The sequence below is a fragment of the Trichoplusia ni genome, chromosome 21 (genome assembly GCF_003590095.1).
Source record: "Trichoplusia ni isolate ovarian cell line Hi5 chromosome 21, tn1, whole genome shotgun sequence".
NCBI classification, from domain to species: Eukaryota; Metazoa; Arthropoda; class Insecta; order Lepidoptera; family Noctuidae; genus Trichoplusia; species Trichoplusia ni.
Genome location: NC_039498.1, coordinates 497,937 through 522,613, shown reverse-complemented (window position 1 = coordinate 522,613; position 24,677 = coordinate 497,937). Strand labels below are relative to the sequence as shown.

General features: G+C 34.8%; 2 protein-coding genes across 6 annotated transcripts; one reads left to right on the top strand and one right to left on the bottom strand.

Annotated features, from left to right (window-relative positions):
- Positions 1-9,422: 9,422 nt before the first annotated feature.
- Positions 9,423-20,680, bottom strand: LOC113504066 (metaxin-2). 5 transcript variants are annotated; one of them, XM_026886156.1, is made up of 11 exons: positions 19,625-19,812; positions 19,404-19,518; positions 17,066-17,172; positions 16,427-16,657; positions 15,638-15,814; positions 14,802-14,866; positions 14,318-14,468; positions 13,475-13,637; positions 12,341-12,824; positions 11,708-11,814; positions 10,953-11,197 (listed from the first exon to the last, which is right to left on the bottom strand). In XM_026886156.1, the coding sequence occupies exons 2-11, from the start codon at positions 19,435-19,437 to the stop codon at positions 11,079-11,081; spliced, it is 1,638 nt and encodes a 545-aa protein (XP_026741957.1). In that variant the 5' UTR covers positions 19,438-19,518; positions 19,625-19,812; the 3' UTR covers positions 10,953-11,078. The 5 variants fall into 5 exon arrangements, with proteins under 5 accessions (XP_026741958.1, XP_026741957.1, XP_026741954.1 ...); XM_026886153.1 differs by lacking the exons at positions 19,404-19,518; positions 19,625-19,812 and adding an exon at positions 20,330-20,680; XM_026886155.1 differs by lacking the exon at positions 19,404-19,518 and having other exon boundaries at positions 19,625-19,811.
- Positions 20,681-21,028: 348 nt separating this feature from the next.
- On the top strand, positions 21,029-24,115 carry LOC113504067 (RNA-binding protein 8A). Its single transcript, XM_026886159.1, has 5 exons — positions 21,029-21,214; positions 21,507-21,609; positions 22,067-22,184; positions 22,868-22,981; positions 23,484-24,115. Exons 1-5 carry the CDS (start codon positions 21,154-21,156, stop codon positions 23,586-23,588), a joined length of 501 nt encoding a protein of 166 aa, XP_026741960.1. The 5' UTR covers positions 21,029-21,153; the 3' UTR covers positions 23,589-24,115.
- Positions 24,116-24,677: the final 562 nt, after the last annotated feature.

The window sequence follows — 24,677 nt, the reverse complement described above, 5'->3', positions numbered from 1 at the left end:
ACTGCGTTTCATTCAATGTAGATTTTCATATGAATGTGTAAGTAATTGTCTAGTTGCCTGTCTCGTGACTCATTCAGTTTTCAGTGTTGTACCGCTTTATTTAAATTTGTGGTGTTAAATTTGTGTAATGAAATTTATGGAGAAGTCTTACCTTGCAAGCTAAATTAGAACTATTTTTTGACGTGCAATTAAGACATTTTACATATTTGTACGCTTACGTAGAGAAAATGACTCAAAGCATCTTACTCTCTCAACCTCATTTTTGTCAATGGCTTTATTTAAACTCTTTAATAGAAATAGAATTAAATAATTACATATATCATATATAAACTTATACATTTATCGGCATTTCGCATATCTGAACAGCCTTTTCCCAAGCTGTATTGAAGTCCATCCAATCTCACCAGTTTCAACTGGATACAGTATTTTCCAAGGAGTACCCGTCTTTCTGTCCCTCACTACCCGTGAAACTGTACGTAACACGGTATCCCAAGTTTGAAACTAGAATCCTCAATCCTACCTGAAAACCTCTTTAAAACCAGTCATCCTCGGTCACTGTTAGCTATATACCCTCATTACATAGACTAAAACAAGTTTCCTTTTCTACGTAATGGCGCAGTTGCCTAGCAACCAACTGCTATATAATATCTGACCTATATACATATATGCTAGCCGGAATACACACACGTTGAGTAATTACAACTCTAATACTCTGCCAACTTTATTATGTAACTAAATTCGCGTTATGTACGGTATAGAATGTTATCGAACATTTTTAATGTGTAATTAGTACCTGTATTAAGAGATCGTGAAGGTAGACTGTGTTTTTTGTTAAACGAAAGCCGAAAAACGACTAGGACTCCATCATGCCCGCTATTGCAACTCTTGTAAGCCAGGATCTACAACGAAACCAACGGCAAGTGTTCTCTTTACGTCTGCTAATAAAAGACGAATTTTATTTTCTACCACAATTAAAAAAAGCGTTCCAACGTTTTTCTCAAAATATCTAGTAAATTAAAAAGCAGAATTATGTAAGACAAGGTTTAAACTCAAGCAGGACTTGAATATGCAACTACTTGCTCAAAGATCATTATTTTCACAAACACTACCAAAGTCAATGACCGATTGTTCAAATTTTTCCCGAACCCCTAAAAATATACGGCACATAAAAATTAATCCATTGTATAAAACGTGTCTATCCAATGTACTTTTTCTAACGAATCACAAAGGATTTATTAATGTTCCTAAATTGGTATAACATTAAAACAATGAGTGTTAGTGCTCGCCGTAGCGCCATTTGGCAAATGTACAAAATAAGTAGATATTTATAGTTTCGAAGATCATATGACTTCGACCTACGGACGGGTTATTTGTGACTAGTTTGAACGTATTGCGTATTAGTGCGTTAGGGTAGACTCGACTCTGTTCAAGTCTAACATAACTTATCGGTCACTCCGCTCTGAACGCTGAATCCCTCTGCCGAGCGTCTAGGACAGAAGAAATAAGACTTTGAAAACTGGTGGTAGGCCCAGGTCGGTAGATCCGGGTAGGTGGGGATGGCGTTGCTACTGGTGGATTTAGGGTCAGAGAACACCAACAGAAGCGGTGGCGAGACCATCTAAACTTGTGGTTGGGGTTGGTCTAAGTGACTTACCGCGTGGGTTGGTTGCATGTGGCCCAAATCAGAGAATCGTGGAAGAATTTAGTAAAGGCCTTTGCCCAGCAGTGAGACACAGGAGGCTAGATAAAAAACAGTTATAAAAATGACAATCGTTACGTACTCAAACATAATGATGGTCACAATAAAATTCTAATTTTTAAGAGGTTTTCAATGTTGGATTGATATCAGTGGACTCAGATCAATTCTCATAAAACAAACCTTAACTTGTTGTAAAAGTTATTTACCAAACGAATCCTTTGTTGGTATCAGTTAACCCATGATCACACTCTTGCAAATTAATAGAAATTAAGATTCAAAATTAGACAAATTCACATAACAAAGACGTCGGTAGTCAAAGACGGTTTTGACGACATCCGTGGTCGAGTGGCGTACACACCGGTTTCAGGGTGTCGCTAGCTCTGAGGTCCCGGGTTCGATCCCCGGTCGGGTCAATGTAAAAATTCACATTTGTACATTGTCTCGGGTCTGGGTGTTTGTGGTACCTTCGTTGTATCTGAATTCCATAACACAAGTGCTTTAGCAACTTACTTTGGGTTCAGAACAATGTATGTGATGTTGTCCGCATTTATTTATTTATTGAATTTAAAATATACTTTAATCTATTACTCACCTCTAAAAATCGTACGTAAAACAATCGGGTACATCTTATCCCTTATAGCAACAGATTGAAAACTTGATAACGATACATAAGACCCTGCGTACGCCATCCTTATCAAACAACTCAATGTATATGTTGTTATCTACCTATCTATTATCTATCTTTTGTAATTAGGTCGAATTAGATAGCTTTATTCATTGTTCAATACGTTCTGTTCCATTTTGAGACTTATTACTTTTTTTATTGAGTATTTACTGCACCTGGCATAACAATGCAATGTTGAGTAGTTTATGTGATAGCTCATAATGGGAAAAAATTGCATAACTGAGTTTTTTATGGTTACATTTCTTGAGTGATGATATCCCTTTTTACTGGGTTATCTGGGATTTTAAGGAATCTTTTACAGGAACAACATTGTTGCCGTTTGAGCCCATTTGGGATCTGATGAATAGTTTTTGAGTTATACCGTCCTTTTTCGGTTTGAAAATCATCAAACGACTCATTCCGCTTTGGGTTAGCGAAATCCCGTGTCAGATATTTATCGACTATAACACCCACCCATGTTCCTTCCTTTGCCCTATGTATACCGGGGCTCTGTCAACTCTTTCAGACTCTCCTGCCGGTGTTCAGTTACACCTAATATTTTCATTTAATTTGACTTCAAAAGACTCTGAAGTCTGGTTCCTTATCTGTAATTATCTTCTCTTCCAATACTAATTCTCGTCGTTCAATCCTGATATAGATTGATCGAAAATCTTTTGAACTTACTAGTTAAATTGAATTACTAATTTGTCGAGGCAGATATGAAAATAACACTTTTCAAATCATATTTTTTATTTGCCTTAACATACGATGTCTAAACATTATTTACACAACTAAGTCTGCTCAATGTCTCGTTATCCCTGAAGTATATAAGTCTTTGTCCACACGCACTGGACTGACAAGGTCAAGAAATCTGACCTTTTCGTGAAGGGCAAGAAATACTCGGGTTGTCCTTCCATTGTCAAAATGTTATTATAATGATTTTGTATAAATAATGTATTTAGTAATACGACAATTTGAGTAATTTGTAATGTAGCTTAAAATTGTGAATAGGTATCGATTCGACTTATACGTACTTATATTCAAATTTTATACAAATATTTTGTTGTATTCTTGGTTTCTATATCAATGTTTAAATTTACTCATCCAAAGTTATTTATCCACGTGAACACTTTTATTTTAAAGCCTTTTGTGTACTTAGCTCTATATCCGTTGGTACGTTTTCTTGTATATTACCAACAATTTTCGATGAGATTGTGTATGGATTAATACTTATCCCAACATACGTAGTCTGCCCATTATCAAATTACTCAACTAGTAACTTGATCTGTAATTTATCGTTTCTTAAGTGCCTTTTTTCGGCCTACTAGAAAGAAGAATGTATCGCAGTAAGATGGTATTGTTTCTTTTCAATCTGTATGACTTATGTTATTAACGTATGTTTTCTCTTGTTACAGCCTGCGAACCGTGAGAAAATGGTGTCCAGGTCTGCGCTCCTACTCGCAGCACTTGGCCTAGGCTTATCCACATTCAGCGTCCGTCAAATGATCATCCACCAAACCAGACGAATCTAAGCAACAACACATCTAGAACTAGCCAACACCTGAACCCTGACACGAAAGATACCTGTATACTTAAAATGGAATCTCTCATGTCGAAAAACACATTGTCTTACTCAAGCAAGCATTCATAAAGTAAGAAATGTGTTCGAAATTCCACAAAGGGTTCTGGCCAAAAAAAATTGAATATAAAAAATATGTATGAGGGGAAAAAATGTAATTTATTTTTTTTGTTTTTTCTCTCTGACTATTGTGTAGTACATTTTAGGAATAGGACGTAAGTTAAGTCGCGACGGATTTAAGTGATGTTTTAGTATGAATGTGAGGGACGTTTTCGCGAATCTATGTGATGGAAACCAAATAAAAATAGACACGAAAATTATTTTTGTGTTTTTCTTTACCTTGTAGGTACTAAAATATTAATTTTCGTCCGCTATTTTGCACGAATGCAGAGAGCTTTTCTATACTATGGTATCATAGTCAGTCTTTGCACTTCATTACACAAACATTCATTTGTTAATAATGGCATAAGTTCATTAATTATTAAGGATGTGTGTCGTTGCCAACTTACACAGACTAACAAATAAAAAACAAAACATGTTAATCGTTGTTTCATTACACCTTGTGTTACTTATCCTTTCGAAATTGATCTGACGGGGGTTTTAGAAAATTCAAAACTCCAGTTAAGGGAACTGACTAGTGGGTTTTATACCAAACACGTGATTAACATAGTCCATGGAACCGAGATGACTGCGTTTTAACTAAAATCCTTGTATAATACTAGATTTTCAGCAACTGAATTATGTAAAATGGTAGTAGTTACTAATTGGGCAGCAAGGAAGGAGTTCAACTAAGTTTAAAAAAAATCTTACCTTTTACATCAGAGGTCAGCTGCTGTCTGTAGATTTTTTCTGTCAGTCAGTTTCAAATACAACAAAAAACCAGGGTAGATATCCAAATAATAAAAAAGTATAATATTAACAATTTAATCATAGTTACAATACAATTATCCAAAAAAATAAACAAGAAAAAAATGCTTATTTAATACATATGTGTACTTTAAATGCTCTGTAACATACAAAATTAAAGTTGATAACAATGAAAAAATACACATTGAAAAGTGTGCCTACTTGCCTCGTCGCCCACGTCTAAAAATATTGCATGTGGACGAGACAATGACCAATGAATGAATGGCAATTAGATTAAATTTGAAATTATTCCTATTCTCGCAAGCATTTTGCCAATAATTAAATGCTAATTGTATTGCCTTGAGTGTACCATCCCGTACTGAATTTACAATTATTGTGTTGGAAAATGCGAGAACGAAAACTGACATTTTAAGCCAATTTTCATTCAATCTTCGGCCATTGTAAGGTATTCAAGTAGCAGAATTGGGGACCCTGTAATGCGTAATGCGTTGTCACGCTTCCACACCGATAACTGATAAAGTATTAGAAAAACTAACTTATTAAAGTATAATTTTATATTGGGAAGTGGTGAGCTTTAGATCAATTTAAGTACATATGTAAGCATAGTAAATAACCAACACAAACAACATAAAACGTTTGTGAAAATTAGAAAAAAAACTGCTCCCGCGTCTTGGAATTTAATCCTTGTCGCGGGGGGTTTGACAATCTTTGAAGTCACATGCACAAAGACACTCCGATCAAGCGGTTGTGTATCACACAAATGCTTGATCTACGCGGCGGTCGAACCCGCGACACGTCGTACTATCAAAATAATAGCAATATGTAAGTAATTAACATTTTAGTATATTACAAAATATATGACATAAACTAACAAACTCTAAAATATATACTGTAATAAAAATTATAGCAATATCTAGTAACTAGACAAAAGAACAACAGAATACAATATTATCATTTTTTTTAACGGCAACATCCTTATTTTTTATGCTGGCAATTATGTTTAAGTTATAGTAATTTGACGATAACTTACTGATTACCTATCATGTAATGATATATTGATTCCTAAAATATATATTTTAAAATACATACGTGTATAAAACTATATTCCATATATACCGATGTTGTTACAGTTACATGACTACAATTATTTGCGCCCGTATTCCAATACCAATAAGGTTCATTTTACAAAATCATTTGATAACTCTTTATTTATTTTATCCTTATATATTATCAAGTTGAAAAAAGCATTTAAAATTAAAGAAAAACGTGTTTTTATTATGTAGCTTTTAATTATTATTATTATTTTTATTTAATACTTTAGTATACAAATCTACAACTATTCAATATTTGTCAGTTATTAATTTTGTGCATATGATAAGAAACTTAAGTTTTCTTCACATAAGGCAACGCAAACCTTCATCAAAGTCTTTTAAAACAATCAATTTTCAAAACTACCGGTTCACGATCAAAATCAATAAGCTAAGCTATAAACGTAGAAACGTTAGCGTTACATAAAGCTAGAAACCTAGTATAGTAAAAACATACTAAAAAGTATTTCTATATGTCACTGAAAAAACATAATGTTATTTTGTCAATGGGTTCGATTCTCACCCGATGAACACGATTTTTTTTTGTGTCTGGGTGTAATTTTTTCGTAACTTTTCCTTAGTTGAGACTAGATGGCGTTGTGTGAAAGTTGTGGAATATGATTAAAGTGCACCCGTAAAAACTTAGCAGCTTGCGACACAAAAACTTTCATCCATACACAAGTGTGTATGAATTTAGTCGGGCGAAGAATACAGTCCAGGGGTATGGGAGACTTGCGTTGCCTTAACTGTACGGTTGCCAGGCGTCCGGATAAAGCTTGACATAGTAAACCTTTGCGTGTTAGTCATAAATAAACGGTATCCAGCTAATTTTCGAGACTTACTTGGCATTCGAATTTATTTGTATCACATTCGAATTCAATCAAACAATGATAAACGAAGCTTGATAATGCACTGATAACAACACCCTGTATCATGCAGGGAGTCCTGCTTTTAAGCCCAAATGTTCGACCGAACTAGAAGTTCTGTGCTGTATTAGGTTCGGCGACCTGGCAACCCTACATTATTCCCCATTAAACTAACGCTCATTTCCTTAAATTTTAAAACTTAATCTCACTACAAAATCTAAATCAATATAAAAGAACGCTTTTAATATAACAAAGTAACAATAATAATTAACATAAGTTTTATTATTATGATATTTATTCAAGACTTTCTTATTCTAAACACAAATTTTATATTAAACATTATTATACACACTCCATTTGTAATATAGAGGCCTAAAACTACGTCCTAAAGTAATATTACTATAATTGTAGAAGGGTGACAGCGCAATACAGCGGCTAGAGCGCTATCTCTCTCCCACGCTGGCAATATTACTTTGAAACGTGAGGGTAGGTCGAATGACCGAGAGTGACTGAAAAATAACCCGTCGGAAATATTTATGCACCTTGCTCGCGCGTTTTCGTGTTGAGGCTTTTCCAGAATGCCCTATTAGTTACCTTATAAAATTCGGATGATTTAAAAGTATAAAAAAAATGAGATACGCAAGAACAAGGTATTTTTTATTGTTACATCTAGGTTTTTTTTGCTATCTCTCCAGTTTGCATGAAGTCAATAAGCCAGGTTCGCATATTTTTCCGACGAGTTGGGTATATTATTATTATTATTTGCAACACACTTTACTTTCTTAACTTAGGCCAGATATAAGCCAATTTACAGCGACTTTCAAGGACAATTTAACTATAATCATATATTTATTAATTACTTATATACACTTTTTTACATTAATGAATGAGTTATTAGTTGATAATACGCTATTGCGGATAAACTTTCGTTTCACGCAAGCGTTACTTAATATTAAAATGGCGGCAAATAACTTGAAATTATTTATGCTATTACAAATCATTAATGCTATGTATTTAGAAACAATATTAATGGTGAGTTTCCAATGACGCAGAACTGGGATAAATTGCTTTTACTGATGCGGTGTGGAGAACAAAGGCGCCAGCGGAAAGAAAGGTACATATTGAAAATATTCATATACATAATTTATTTATAGCACATGTTACAGTGGGTCAATCATAGATGGCGTTGATCTTTAAAGAATTTCGCTGTTAGTAATTGCCTTTAATTTAATATACATTCAAAAATGTGATAAACATTTCGGATGTTTATGCGAGTTTATCAGACCATCTTATGTATTTTTGACTCCTTGAATTGCACGCCTCTGGTGAAGATCGACTGACCATGTGATGAACTCACAATCTGCTACTCAGGCCAACTCTGCGTCAATTAAAACAGTCATTTTTGACAGATTTCACAAGTTTTTTTGGCGCCCAGTGTTGCTTGTGGAATAAAAAGAAAAGAAAGGATAGTTTTGTCTTGTTGAACAGAAATTAAAAGAAAAAAAAAAGACTTAAAAGATAAAAATAATAATATAATTAACATTCGTAATGCGAGAGCCGTTTAAAAAAATGGCTCTGATATTCTTTGCTCTGCAGAACAAACATTAGTCCAAGATATTTGCCGCCGTCTAGGCTAATTAAATTTCTACATATTTACAATTATTGTTGAGGAAGATTATTTGATTCTGTCTGATAATGGAAGTCATTGATTTAATATATATTTCAGTTATATACCTGTATTTTTAATATATCGTGTATTTGTATACGTTGAAAAATAACGTATTCTAATAAGTTTTTTTGTAAAACTTGTAACATTTGTTTATTGCTAAAGTCATTTAAGAATCTGTACAAATTATAATTATACAGAAAAAATAAATAATAAAGTATAATAAAAGCATTATTAAGATAATAGAAACTGAAAAGTAACAGACTTTATATTATTTATTATAAACAACCCACTATTGAAAAAAAAACCAAATACAAATTGGCCAGTTACTGCTATTATTATTATTACTTATTACCTCTGTTTAATATAACAAATGAAGTTATTATGATAACATTATTAAATAAACTCGTTGGATTATTATTAAACATAATTTGTGTTTTATTGTAATCTACTTGTAAGACTTGGTCTATATATGTAGTTTCAAATGGAAACATTAACTCAAACAAACTTTCAGGAAGCTATCACTCTGACGTTTTACGAGCGTTGACGTCAAATCCGCGTCTGCGCTACGTTGACGATGCATAGTCATTCGAGAGACGCCGACGCTCGTAAGGCCTGATTCGCACGGGAGCTTTTTTATCGAGTAGTGTTGCATTTTGAGCGCTGGGCGTTGGGCGCTAAAGGGAATAGTCGTATGAACATGCACTTGGAAATGCATTTGTTCTATTTGAACGCTTTTTTAACGCGCGTTAAAAAAGCTCCCGTGCGAATCAGGCCTAAAACGCCAGTGGTAGAGCGGTCTTAAATAAGACTATGGGTCTACCAATAGCTTTTAAATTGAGACCGTTGCAACTGTGGAAACGAGAAAGCGCAATACAAGGCGTAGAGCGACATCTCTCCCCCACATTTTATAATTTATACCTAATACAGCTTGTAAATATAACATACAATATTATGTTTAAAATACTTTCGTATTAAATGACGTTTTGACTGTTAAAATGACATTTACTTACCTATAGATAAAATAGAACCGCTCTTACATATTAAAATAAGAGCATAGACAAATTATTCTTCTCTTAGCATAGTTTTTCCTTAACTATCATAGACAATAACTCTCATTTTCAACGACTTAAGCCGTTTTTATTTAAATACAATTAGACTACTTCAAAAAGCTATTAAAAACGCTCTAAACTCTATTTAAAGTAACAAAAGCAATAATAATTGTAACAATACAATATAAGATGTAAATAGCAGATAATAAAATCTAAAATGCCTTGACAAATACAAATGTAATGTAAATGTAAATAAAAATACACCTTAAAACAAGAATAATAAGGTCTAAAACATTATGACAAATTCGAACACAATATTTAGTAAAGTCTCTATGTTACAATACAAAAAGCACCTTCGTACGCTAAACATAAAGTACAAATTAGCAAACTCTCGTGATTTTTAGTACAAATAACATTGATCAAATTGAAATTGGATGTTATTGAGAGAGGTTAAGGTTTATGTTGTTAAAAACCTTTAATATCTAATAAAAATCGCTTGACCACCAATAAGAACATTAAATGTCACACACACACACAGAAAAAAAAAACTACCACAGACCAACGAACATTCAGACAGAGTACTTGAAAACAAACCACAGCCTACAAAACATTTAGACAGTACAAAAGTCTGAAGGACTTCTAAAAGGCTCAAGGACTTGTGAACGATGTCGAGATGTCCTTGAAAACGTGACGCTATGGCCTCTTGAAGTATTGCTCGTCGACTCGTTTGGCGAGAGCGACGAGAGACTCGTGTCTGCGCACCGTCTCTGCCAGCTTCCTGCACGGGAGGCGAGTCGTGATGATAGTGAACACGTGGCCGAAAACTAGAGCGTCCAGTTCTGTTGGGCTGGGGAGAGAAGAGGATTTTATTTAGAGGTAAGTATTGTTATTGTGAATTATGATGTAAATTTTATGGTGAATTTGTTTAGGTGAACTCATATCATACAACGATTTACTTATATGTAAAGTGATACCGTGACAAGTTTCTAGTTTTGACACTAAATATGTTTTTACTGTTAAATCTATGTTTAAATTTACTAACAAAACAATGACAAGTTAACTAACTCAGTAACTATGCTAAAATACCACAATTTATTTAGAGTTGATTTAATTTTGACATAAAGTTTTAAACTAATATTTAACCTAGAAAAAATACAGTGAAAATTACCTAAAAGTACAAAGGAAAACTATACCCAAAATCTACAAAAAGACACAAATAAATAAAAACTTACATTTCAGTTTGCCATTCCGCATCAATAAAAATAACCATTTATTATCATTAACAAATAATTTAATAGAAAACACCACCAGGATAGAATAGAAAGCAATCTTCAATAAATAGAAAAGAAGAAAGAATGTTTAAATTTAAAATATTAACTCAGTACCTAGAATTTCGTTAAAACTAAACAATTTCGATTTTTACCAAAAAAATATTAACCTTAAATTTTTATATTACTTTTAAAGTTTATTAAAACTCAACAGCAAGCAAAAAATTACAAAACAAATATTATTTTTTTCTCAATTTCTGTTTCAACAATACAATACGCCATTTCGTGTCGCTCGTCCGAAACGGCGTATTCCCGGATCGGCGTATTGTTTAGTCAATGTCGGCGACTGTGCCGTAGTTGTACGCGGCGTTTCGTTGGCGGAGGTAGTTGAGGAGGCTTTCGACGGAGATCTCTTCGTTAGTAGGCAGTTTGAGAGTGGACTGAGAATCTGAAAGTGTCAGGATAATAATAGCTTTGCATGTGTAACTGGGCAGTACAATCTTTATTAACCTGTCAGAGTCCCAATGCTAAACAATAAATAGCTTATTCTTAACTACACTTTGTTTGCTTTATTATTTAAAATTCTATGTCGCGGTAGTTTCACGGACGTTTGAATTACATTCACAAAGCCAGGTACAGTAATCTAGCTTTGAAACAAACATTTGTAGAGTAGGTATACAACCGCTTATCTTACGAGGAGATCGGACCCGCGCTGTGGTAACCTACCATTTGACTTTCCTCGTAGTTCAAATGTGGGAACACTACTTTCCCAATCTAATTCTGAGCTTCGTATTATTCAATACGAAATAGCGTAGTGATACACCAGTAGCAAAAATTGAAATCCGATCGATGTTCATCGATAATTACGTAATCAATGCCCGTATCAATTGTACAAAACAAGTCAAAAAAGATAAAACTAGTTACTTTTATAGGATACTATTAAAAAAAAATATATAACCTGTAGAATTCGGGGTCCTTGCAAACGGCGATTTATCAGAAGTATTGCCGATGGAATCTCGGTCGCTGTTCATCTCTAGTTCACAATCTTTCAGCTCTTTATTATTGCTAATATAAGAAAAATAAATATAAATAATTTTCTTAGCAAAAAAAAACTGATTGTCAATCTATAGAAAAACTCTGACACCAGTCTGTGTATGAACTATATGAAAAGTCATCATCCTAGTCTTTTCCCAACTAATTTGAGATCGGCTTCCAGTCTAACCGGACGCAGCTAAGTACCAGTGCTTTACAAGGAGCGACTGCCTCTGACCTCCTCAACCCAGATACCTGGGTAACACGATACCCCTTAGCCAGACTAGTTGTCGGACTCTCTAGCTTCTGACTACCCGTAAGGACTGTCAAAGATGTTTAAATAACAGCCGGGCGCGGGGCGCCACAATTTAACGTGCCTTCCGAAACACGAAGAAACTCGTTATGTCATACATGGCCATCCGGCCGACCGTATCAAGTGTAGCTTAACCTGTGATCCATCAACTTACGCAGTTATACTTTAGCAATGACCCTTTACAAACCTAACAAAAATTAAACATCCATTTTCCTAGCGAATACTTTAAATCGAAAAAAAATATACCTTATGTCAGTAGCATCAGAATCGAGTGAATTCTTAACCGTCACATCATCAGCAACAACTTTCCCGCCTTTCTCATAACTGTCAAAGGACTCTCCATCGTGTATCACGTGTATAACACCTTCGTGCGCCTCCAAAGAGTTCGTGGTGTCCGTCAAATCATTCTCCATGATCGTATCCAAATATTCGTTAACCTTCATTTCGACAGCTTCAAATTTCGCATCTTGAACACTTTGGACTGGAATCGATATGATCTCGAATGAATCGTTCTTTTCGGTATCCGAATCGAGTTTCTCAGTGTATTCATCGGATATAATTTCTTCGACTTTCTCGAGTATATCTTCCATGATTGTGTACATATAGTTGTAACGGTCCTCGTCGATGAACGAGTTCTTATCGTACTTCTTCTGGGATTCGTATTTGCAGGTTATTGCGCCTTCCTTTGACGTCATAATTATTATTTGTTTCGATGCGAATGGTTTGAAGCCTGCGTTGTGAAATTGGGTAAAACTGTAGACTGGTCTGCGTGAGGCGGGATATATAAGTCCAAGAACTGCAAACTAAACGAGCAATCGTATTGCAGTTCATTTGCAGTCGGCGTGCAATTGGATTGCACGTTTGGTTTGTAGTTCTATTGCAGTCGTGTCAACTGCATTCTAATCTCAATTTGCGTTTGGATTGCAGCTGAAATGCGGTCCGTCTAGAACCATAGGGAGGCTAATGTATTGATTTAAATTTTTCACTATTTTAACTGTTTTTATCCGAATAGTTTTCATTCTTATGCGCAGAAAGGGGATATAAAGCAATATAAGGGATATATTTTAACAAACTTCACGTCTAAAGAAGATGCATAATTAAATGATGCTACGGTATACTCAGGCGTATTTATCAAGATCGTCCGACCAGTTTCCAGTGTATTATTCCCAAACGGAATTCCTTAATCAGAGACTAATCGGGCAATCCCGATAAATACGCATGAATAAACCGTTGTATCAATTAATTTAGGTCTACATATAGAAACTTACGACTGATGACAAGTGTCTAAGGATCTGGTAAATAGGCTCTCTCGTATCAGAGGCCAAGACACATTTTGGGTCGCTGAGCCAACGTACTAAGTATAGAAAGTTCTACTCTTACCAAAAACATCTCTTCCGCTGTACGATATATTATCCTTGCTAGTGTTCCTGACACTCATTCGGGAGCGTTTAATCCTCGTGCTACGTTCAGACATGGTCCTCTCGGGGGACAGTCGGCGGCGGGAGAGTTGGAACGCTTGAGTCACTAGGTATTCCTCTTGGGCCTAGCGAGGAAATAGTAGGAAGGGATTGTTAGGAATTGGGATGATGACATTTTTTTTCCAGTGTTATAGTTAGCACTTAGTTTAATTTAATGCATAATAATGGATGCGTATTTCTTCTTTATCAAATTACAGCGAATTGAACTTAGGCGTGACGTCACGATTGCGTATAAGTTTTACGAAATCGTTACGTCACAAGCCCCCTCTCCTAAACTGTAGAGTAATTTATCTTTGTACTTTTTTTGCTCAAAAAAATAGGCAAAAATACGTGTCTAAGTTACAGTTATCTAACTGATAACTGTAACTATCAGTATTTGGAGGAATTCTTTGAATAAATACTATCTTAAATGTTTTTAATGATCTAACTACACACACTTTTATCTTTCGGCGCTCTTTGGGGGAGGCCTACGTTCAGCAGTGGACGGCGATAGGCTGAGATGATGATGATGATGATACACACTTTTATACAATACTTAAGACGAAAGATCTACAAATGAAATTCAATATAACTATGTCAAAAATAGGTTTAAAATGTCAGTTAATTTTCAGTACTTAGCGGTAGTGGTCTTTGAAAGACTACTCAAAATAAATTGTACTTACAATACTCAGAAAAAAAAATCTACAAACTAAATTAAAAATAACTACATATGTCCATAGCCTAACAAAAAATATATATAAATTACCGTCATAGTCATCTGTGTGATATTAATGCATCTTAGTAAATGTCTAAGCAGAGAGCTGGTGATACATTTTATCATGAGGGCGACCTTGGCACCAGTCGCAGACAATATGGCGCGCATGTGGCCGTAGACCAGCGCGTCTAGCGGAGTCGGCCTGGGAGGAGGGTGGAGGAATTAGGGGGAGGGTTATGTGTTAGGAGGATTTTAGAGGAGGGATCTTACGTTTTCTTCTGGACCTCGTAGGTAATTTTTACTTACGATGTTGTATTCCTGTATGGCTATTTTTATTACTGGTTCAAAATAAAAAAAGGACCGACAAAAGAAAAACACAATTTTGAACACACGGCAAAAATCGTTGTGCAGAATGGCAGATTAAAATGTAAGTTTTTATAAACGTCTCATATTATTATTATAACCCTTATACCGTATATATCAAAAACACTCCGCTAAAAAAAAAACATTTTAATTTTTTATAAAATTTACTCACGTGGCACCAAAGAAGTAATCGCGATCTCCGAGCCTTTGACTCAGTGAGTTACAACACTGTTCTACCTGAAATTTTTAAACAAAGTCAAGTTATAATAAGCCAGTTGTCGAATGGAAAGACTCTCGAATCGAATGGAGGAACTTGAATATATGGGAGGTTTATCTAATATATAAAATTCCCGTGTCACGATGTTAGTTACCGTACTCCTCCGAAACGGTTCGACCGATTCTTATGAAATTTTGTATACATATTGGGTAGGTCTGAGAATAGAACAACATCTATTTTTCATACCCCAAAGTGACAAGGGTTGCCCACACTAAAATTTTATTTTTTATTTTTTGGACGACTTTTATTTTTTTATAATGTTGCATTAAAAAATACATACAACTAGAAATAATTTATTAGGCAAAACAACGTTTGCTGGGTCAGCTAGTCTCCAATATATTTTACGACCCTGATGGTCGTAAAATCTTTTATTTCGGATGGTAAATCATTTAATGACTCCTTGGGGAGTGAGAAGGGAGTGTCAGCTTCTTTTACCCTTCGTGTACCGGGGCCATTCTTATGGAGGATCCCGCTGAAGTGTATCCGATACATATTAGTTTTTCCGAGGTTTTTATTTATAAACTCACTTTCTTGTTTGTTTGTCGTTCCGGTTAGATTTTTGCAACTAAATTTTGAGGCAATTCCCGATAATCTAGCAGGCAGACATTTTCAGGGTAGCTTCTAACCCGATGACAATGCAATTTACAACTATAAAAACTGACAAAACTAAATATAATTTGACATTTAAAAAAACGTGGGTATTTACTTATTTTTTTAATTTTTATACTCACATCAGCCAACACCTGATCCAAGGTCTTGTCATACCAGTGCAGCGCCTTCAGCCGCTTGATGACGGCGTTCCGCTTGGCCCTGGTCTGCAGCCAGCCGAGCGGCCACGGGTACACGGACGAGTTGCGAACCTTGGTCACCGCGTTGAATGTGTCGTTGTCCACCCATGATATGTATAGCTGGAATATAAGATGGTTTTCATGTATGTTATGGGTGAAAACCTTATTGATAGTCTAGAAGATATCTTAGGAATGCGATGGATCATAATGTCATAAATTGTCGCTAAAGTGTTGTTGTCACAAGTTAGTTTATTTAACTGCGGAATCGCAAACCCAAATACAATGCTTATACAAATGTTGATGTTTCAATTATTCATGTAAACATTGGAAGCTAAAATCGCCAATACAAGCCAGTGACTAATAGTGGCAAGTTTTTATGTATGATAAGACAGATAAGATTTCCCATTGCGGACGTAGGACCGGGCTAATAACGACGAAAATAAAGTTTGTTTTCCGTTATAGTCGCGTCGTGCCTTCGAGTTATAAGTAAAAAAAATGTGTCCAAAATATATGTAAAAAAAAATGAACGGCGGTCAAGATTATTAGAAGTTTTACTCAATAATCGGATTTCAGTAGTATAGAAAATACTACTGAAATCCATTTCTGGCCACGTAGAGACAAAATGAGAACAAAACCGGCAAAAAATGACAAGTGCAACCCCTCTAGACCACAGAAAAACCACCACAATTCCCACCAACAATCCAAAAAGTTCCATTCACCAAAAACCCTCACCTCAGCATTAACCAGAACATTAGTGATGAGGCTCATATAGGCCCTCATTTCCGCCTTCTCCTCGGTCGTCAGCCTGGCGCAAAGCGTCACGCCCTTGTTGGCCGCGAACTGGACGATGGGCTCCAACTCGGAGACCACGAAGGCGCCGCACTTAATGAAGGGAACACGTCCCGATGGGGACATGAACTCCGCGTTCCAACGCATTTCCACTTCGAATGGGAGGTTGCACATCTGTGGGGAGAAAAGATATATAAATACTAGCTGACTCGGCGAATTGTCGTTTTTTGTCGTGCATTTGTCGTTTTGCGCACAGACGGTCGTTTGTTTTTATACAAAGCGCGCTGTGCGGCATAAGTGCGGCGCGGGTAAAATACAAAAACAAAGAAGTCAGTTTCCTGTCTTTTAAGATGGATAGAACAGCACACAGAAATTAAACCAGCAGATTGAATGGTGGGGATATACCTTGGGATTAAGTTTGCCTTCGTAGCATTTTGTACAAGAATGTGAAGAGGTAATTTTATATTCAAAAGTGAAGGGTGGGCGAAACTGGGTGCTGTCTAATGTAATCTGACCTTCAAAAAGTGCTACTTAGTAGCCTAATTTGTATAAACGACTTGATTTTGCTTAAGATTGCCATACCTTAAGGAACGCCTGCACAGCAAGGCAGCTGGCGTTGTCTGGCAGCAATATTTGTTCCACCTCGTAAGGCTGGAACAGCTTCACATTGTCCGGCCATGGCTCCTGAGCTGCAAGTGTTGCCATCATCAATTAAACTCTTTAATAATTGTTGTAGGTGTTGCCACATAAATAGTGCATTGTCACATGATATATACATGATGTTCTTTCAGCTTAAATTTAACTAGCAAGATTTAGTTAAAGACAGATATATGATGGGTAAAATTAAATAAAAACTTGTATAATAACACCTTAGGACTTATCTCAGCTAGTTACTAATAATAATAAAACTATACCAAACCCTCATAAAACTCTGAACAGTACTAGACAAATGCATACATCACTAATATGAATACTTAGAACTACAATAAACATTTGCCAACAACCATTATGGCTGACATTATTGTATTTGAAATAGATATGATATCAGAACAACATTGAAATATGGTGATGTCACTTAATGCCATTTAATATGCCTTTGGTTGATGTATATTAAAAGGGGTTTTATGTCACAAGCCCCCTCTATTAAACTTTAAAGCAGTTACATTTTTGTCAATTTTAGTTATTCTGAAAAGGAAAATCAACGAAATTGTTGATACTTATGCATACTATTTACATTTTAAAATCAGTTATTTTTGAGGTCGGTGCCAAATGCGGGCAGACGCGTGAGGGCAGAAGACGCTGATGGTTGTGTTTTATGTTTGTATGTATTAGTTTATGTTTCCTTTTTGTGTTATTAATAGATAAATTATTTTATTGTCTTCTTTTCAATTATCGGTTGTTTTTCAATTATTTATGTAATTTCCTTTTGTGTCATTAATATATTGTTTTTGTTTTAGCTGGCACCGACTCCAAAAATAACTGATTTTAAAATGCAAATAGCATGCATAAGTATCAATAATTTCGTTGATTTTCCTTTAGTGTTCTTTGGCTTGTAATTAAAATATTATTTTATACTTTTTAGTTCAATTGTATATATTGTTAGTGTAGTCTTGAAGTCGGTTTTTATTTTTTTCCAAAATTAATTTTATTTTTCACTTTTTAGTGTAAAGTTAGTGATTTTTAGTATGGGTAGGCCTACTAAACGTGCTGCCCAAATGAGTTCTTTGTCCCCGTGAAACTGCCCAGAATTCCCAGTGATATTTGTTCGAAAGCCTCCACCCAGTCTGTTACCATTTGAGAATGATGTTAATTATGGAGGCCATTTTGAATAACCGAATATCTCATGAGAACAAACATCTAATTATGTTTATTTTAGTTTGAGTATTGCATTTTTTGTAAAACTTTGTAAGTGACCTTGAACATTATTTTTTTCGAAATAGTTTTTATAACCTTTGTAGTGAGTACAGGCGTGATAATATGTTGTGTGATGGCGTAAACAATGCTTAGATATGCTATAGCAACAATTGTGGTTAATCTGCTGTTATTTATTGAAGAGTTCCCCCGATTTCTACAAGATCCCATCATCAGATATTGAAATGGTGATAATGGGACCACACGGGAAGCACAAGCTTTCAAATAAAAAAAGAATCATGAAAATCGGTTCACCCAATCGCAAGTTACGAGGTAACAAACATAAAAAAAAAAAAATACAGTCGAATTGAGAACCTCCTCCTTTTTTAGAAGTTGGTTAAAAAAGGAAAAATATGTGTCTTACTTTACTGATTTTTACTATACTTTTTAGTTATCTAATGAAAATAATTAGATTTTTTATTTTTATACCAAGTCATTATCCCTATTGTGTGGTCTTGTTAAGTATATTCAAATCTACTAACAAGATATAGTATGAAAGACTTCTTATGAAATATGATAATTAAGTGAATGCTGTAACAATAAAATTGAAATACTTTATGATTGTGACTTGATTAGTTTTTTCTCTTAATTGAAATCACAGGAAATTTATGTTCCATAACTGATGGTGTTTAAAGAATCTTATCATGAATACTGAAACTAATATTGTTGATGATGACACAAATAATTATTAATGGTTGGTTAATTGTTAATAAACCTATGGATCAAATATACTTATTTTTTCTAGAGTATGTAATAAAATAAATAAAATTCTATTCTAAAAACATAAAAAAAAAATATGTTGCAGTCTATAGGATTGGTGCCATAACATCGATTTATTAATAATTGGGAAAACACACAAAAAATAGAGGTTATGTACACAAAACCAAAAATACAACAAAAATAAACAATTTCTCGTTATTCTTGAACATAAAAATACACGAATTTAAAACAATGGTGAGTAGTTCCACAATAATGTTCAAAACCACACGCGTAATCAATAGAAATATACCGAAAACGAAGGGCTCATCAAATTGCAATTTCATAGTGAAACAGAGTGTTGGACACTGACCACTCTCCAACTGAGTCAAAACCAGTTATATACCACTATATGGGACACCTTGGTGCTAAAATTAAATAATTATGTCAAACAAAACAATATCAATTTTACAAACAAAATTATGTAATATCTTCACGTAGGAAATCTTCGTTAAATCTCAGTTATCAACTCACCGTTTAGCTGAGTGATAATTGTATCCGTTAGTTGATATTCCGGCATGATACCCCACTTATTACACTAAGCAATAATAATCACAATTTCAATAAAATGACGAAAATAGAAAATTAATAAATAATCGCAAAACTCAACTCCACATTAATCTGACAGCTGTCACACTTGATGGAGCTGCCAACTTGAGAAAATAGGAAAGGAAAGGATGTGTAAAGTATTCATTAATGCAAAGTATAACAACAAAACGATGCTCGAAAAGTAAAAAAATAAATTCCAAAGAATCTAAGTGCCAGTAAAGACAGAAATGTTTTTTTTTTTAAAGCAAATTGTATTTTGACTACTCCAATAACATAATATGTTTTTAATTAAAATGATGAGGGACTACATGCAGATGGTAAAGGTTTCATTGCGATAATGTTTTAATTTTTAGTCTTGGAGCAATATAACCTATTTAAAGCAGTCTATAGCTAAAGAATTTACTCATGCAATATGTGATAATAATAACATGACATCAAACATGCTTATTCATTCCTTGTAAAACACTTGTACTTAGCTGAAACCGGTTAGACTGGTAGCCGACCCCAACATAGTTGGGAAAAGGGTAGGCCAATGATGAGACATGCTTATTCACTCTACACAAAAAGCTGATGATTTTCAACAAACTGGACCGGTAAGCAGGTACTAGGTTAACTGAAATATAGATTTACCCATTTGGATAAGTTTAGTTATGTTGTCCCCAACGCACGCAACATTATTATTCAGCAAATTGATACCAAACGCAAATTCTTCATCGTCATAAAAATCAAAAGGACGTTCTGGTGGTTCTGCCTGTTTATCATTCGTAGATAAATTTGATTTAGAGTGTATTAGATCAATGTATTTGTTGAAAATTGCCTCTCCTCTACTCGGTGGTGATGAAGATCGGGTTGTGGGTGGGGACCTTCCTGACCAGTCCCCAGAAACTGTATTCCTTGGTTCTCTCACGTTACATGCACTCATTGCTAATTTTTATAAATTTATCTAAAAAAATGTAACAAAATGTGTAAAAGTAATAATAAACCGTCAAAATATTTATGACATTTTGTTTTATGAATTGACTTTTATTTTTTAAATTTCTGTGCCACCTGTAGATAATCCAAAAGATTGTTCTTTCCCTAGATTTCTGAACGGACTACGGTAACGCGACTGTTTGCTTCCCAAGCTTGAAGTGTTGCCAAATGTACATTGTTTATATTGAGTTTTCCCGAATCATTACACCGTTTAGGTTTGATACAACCTTTTAGGCATTGTGAATAGTTTACGTATTATTATTTATTAAAGAATTATTAAAGGTATGCCCCTAAAAACGAAACAAAACAAAACAATAAACAAGCTTCCTTCACTGAATCACGTCCGATTTTTATATTTAGTAACACTTTTGTAATATGTCACTTCGCTAAAGAATTCACGTTTATTTACGTGATACTCTTATTAAAAATTGCTAATTTAATATCTAGTAGGCTACTTAGGAGATAAAATAAACACAAATAAAATGGCAGACGTGTTAGACATCGAAAATTCAGAGGAATTTGAAGTAGACGAGGATGGTGAACGTAAGTAACTTTCTGATTGTTATTAGCATAATTTTGTCGTGTTTTCGTTGCGTTTATTTGACTAATTATTAGTATTTAAAGTTTCTCCTGTCAATTCGATAGATTTGTATCGTGTTTATAGCTGTATTTACTTAGATTTTTATTTGTTACAGACATAGTTTTTTAGGTTAACTTTCTAGTTCATTGAACCGTATTTAGGCATTTAACTACACTGCATTTGTCACAAATATTTGCGCTAGTAATTAGTATTTTATGATAAAGTGTTTTTATTAGTTTTTCTTATGTATTTTAGAGGGAATCGCTCGTTTGAAGGAGAAGGCGCGAAAACGTAAAGGAAGAGGTTTTGGCGGCGAAGCCGGTGGCGGAGGCGCTACTGAGAGAGGCAACAGGGGCAGGTAAACATCAACATAAATTCATACCGAATATTTGTTTTAAATGATAATATTCTGAGAAGAATTTTACAAACATAAACAACTCAAGATATTTTTTATAAAAATGCAACATAACTTCGTGACTTAAATAATTATACAGTAGAATACGTTGCGCATTATTTATTTGTACATAAACCATGTAAAATGGCAGACTTAGTGCATGAGGCATTCTGTACCAGACAACTGAGTGAAGCTGAACAAGCAGTAGCATAAATATAAACAGAATTATAAAATTATCATGATTCATAAATTATGATGAACTATATCAGGAAAAATGTGTGTTCATACACCACCAGTATTTGTTCCTACCTGTGTTCTACAAATAAAGAATTTGAATTTTAAAAAGAGTTTTCTGCTGAAGAAAAACCAGCCAAGTTATTTTTCTTTTTAATACATCAAAAATCTACAATTTGTTTTACAGATACGACAGCCTAGCGCCAGAAGGTGATGGCAACACTCCTGGTCCTCAGAGGTCCGTGGAGGGCTGGATATTGTTTGTCAGTAATGTGCATGAGGAGGCACAGGAAGAGGATATACAGGTTGGACATTTATGTAATATTTTGGGTACAGATCTATTTAATAGAAAAATAATAGCTTATGTAACCGTCCCACTTTTGGACAGAGGTTCTCCATATAAAGAAGGTTCTGTTTAATGGACTATTTTTGCTATGGTTGGTTATATATTTTATTTATTTACATAATACTATTATGAAAATAGGGTCAGTCAGATAGATTTAAAAGAAGTATTGGATACATGTTTTAATTTACCACCACCACTAGAGTGAGTGGTTGAGATCACCAAACCCATTGTACGCGATCTGTAGTGGTTGTTCTGAGTCCTTGTGCATGACATTTTGACGAGCTCCGTGTTCGAGTGGCGTACGCACCGGTTTCAAGGTGTCGCTAGCTCTGAGGTCCGGGTTCGATCCAATGTAAAAAGTGGTCGGGTCAATGTAAAAATTCACATTTCTACATTGTCTCGGGTCTGGGTGATTGTGGTACCTTCGTTGTATCTGAATTCCATAACACAAGTGCTTCAGCAACTTACTTTGGGTTCAGAACAATGTATGTGATGTTGTCCGCATTTATTTATTTATTTTATATTAATGGAATGTTCGTAAAATCCTCTGTGACACAAAGATTTGATTCCATACGGCGCAAGCCTTTTTATACAAAGAAAGGTATTTTAACCCTGCATTAAATGTTTCCTTAATTATTACAGAACCAGTTCTCAGAGTTTGGTGAGATTAAGAACATCCATTTGAACCTGGACCGGCGCACCGGCTTCCTCAAGGGATACGCGCTCGTCGAATACGAGACGTACAAGCAGGCTGCTGTAAGTATAATCACATAAGTGTTTACTAGTCACTAGTCATCGTGGCCATGACCCGCCTGCGTGTCGGTAAACGCTGCAGACATTAACTACCCTCCTTTACCACAGTTGAATGAAAGTAGGCTATGTGTTATTCCAAGGTGTGAGCTAATTCAATACAAAATTTCATCGAAATCGATCCAGTAGTTTGAGAGGGAAGAGGTAACAAATGTGCATACAGGCTGAAACATACTTTCGCATTTATAATATTAGTGTGATTGTATGCTACATTGCGTTAACCACCAACTGCAATCGAATAGAACTGCACAGATAGGTGACACGTTAAACTCACAGTCCACAAAAAGTCACTGGTTCGATCCCCGCGTAGTTTAAATTTTTCTTCTTTCTCTCTCAAATCTTTTTTGTATTTTACCCTTTACCGCCTCTGTACCTTTACTCTGCTATAAGAATCACTGCAGTAATTCTATGGTGTACAACACAAATATTCTAATCTAATCTATTCCAGAGCGCGCGCGAAGCTTTAGACGGCGCGGACATTCTCGGGCAAGCGATATCCGTCGACTGGTGCTTCGTCAAAGGTCCCACTAAGGGGCACAAGAAGAGGCGATAGAATTAATAATATATAAGCTGTACTTATAAACATTGCTTTTTATTTTAAATACTAATCATATTTTTAACTAATTAACGACAATATACTGATCTTATTCTTTAAGCTGAGGGTTTATTTTAAGTTTTCAATATGGTAAGGCATTTTGTATTAATTTTTCAACGAAATTACGTACTTAGATACAAAATATTCTTAAAATAAATGTCTTATAGTTAAAGAATCATCACTTATATAACATTTTACGATGTATTATAAACAAGGAAATATTGAACAATGTTTATAAGTATTTGTATGATCTTCAACAGTGTTATATATCGCACTTAATCTTTGCTTTTTTGTTTATAATTATCAAATGAATGCCCGGACAATTTTGTCCCTTAAATTACACTAAGTCTAACAGAAAACTAAAAATTTCTTAAGTTCGGTCTCGGGACCAATGTTAATTACAGAATAATTTGGATCTAAGTGCTTTGTGTAACGCTGTGTTACCTTTAGGTGTAATGGCTCTAAATATAAGCTTGCTTTCAGTATTGCGTGTTTTAATTTTAATATAATTACCCGAAAAATTCATATTTTTTTATATAAAATGTGTACTATGTCATAGTACTCCTGAACGGCTGGACCGATTTGGATGTTCTTTGGGTGGCGCTGTGAGATGAAGAATGTGCTGATTGATAAATCGGCCTGGCCGGAGGAAGTTTCCCGGATCACCTAGTACTAATTTTAACTATTTGAGTGTCGGGACTTCCCGCTATTTTAGCTCTACCTCAGTTTCATCCTCGTAATCTACAATTTGTCACGTAGTACTTTTGAAACCACTATCCAATTATAAAATTTAGAGGACTTAATCTACTGCAAAAACTGGTTAGATCATTTACTTCTTTCGTTCTTACTCTTAAAAAAAGGTCCATCAAATAAAACAGCAATCATCATCGTCCTAGCTTTTTCCCTAACTATGTTGGGGTCGGCTCCCAGTCTAACCAGATGCAGCTAAGCACCAGTGTTCTACAAGTAGCGACTGCCTATCTGACCTACTCAACCCAGTTACCTGGGCAACACGATAGCCTTTAGTTAGACTGGTGATCAGGCTTT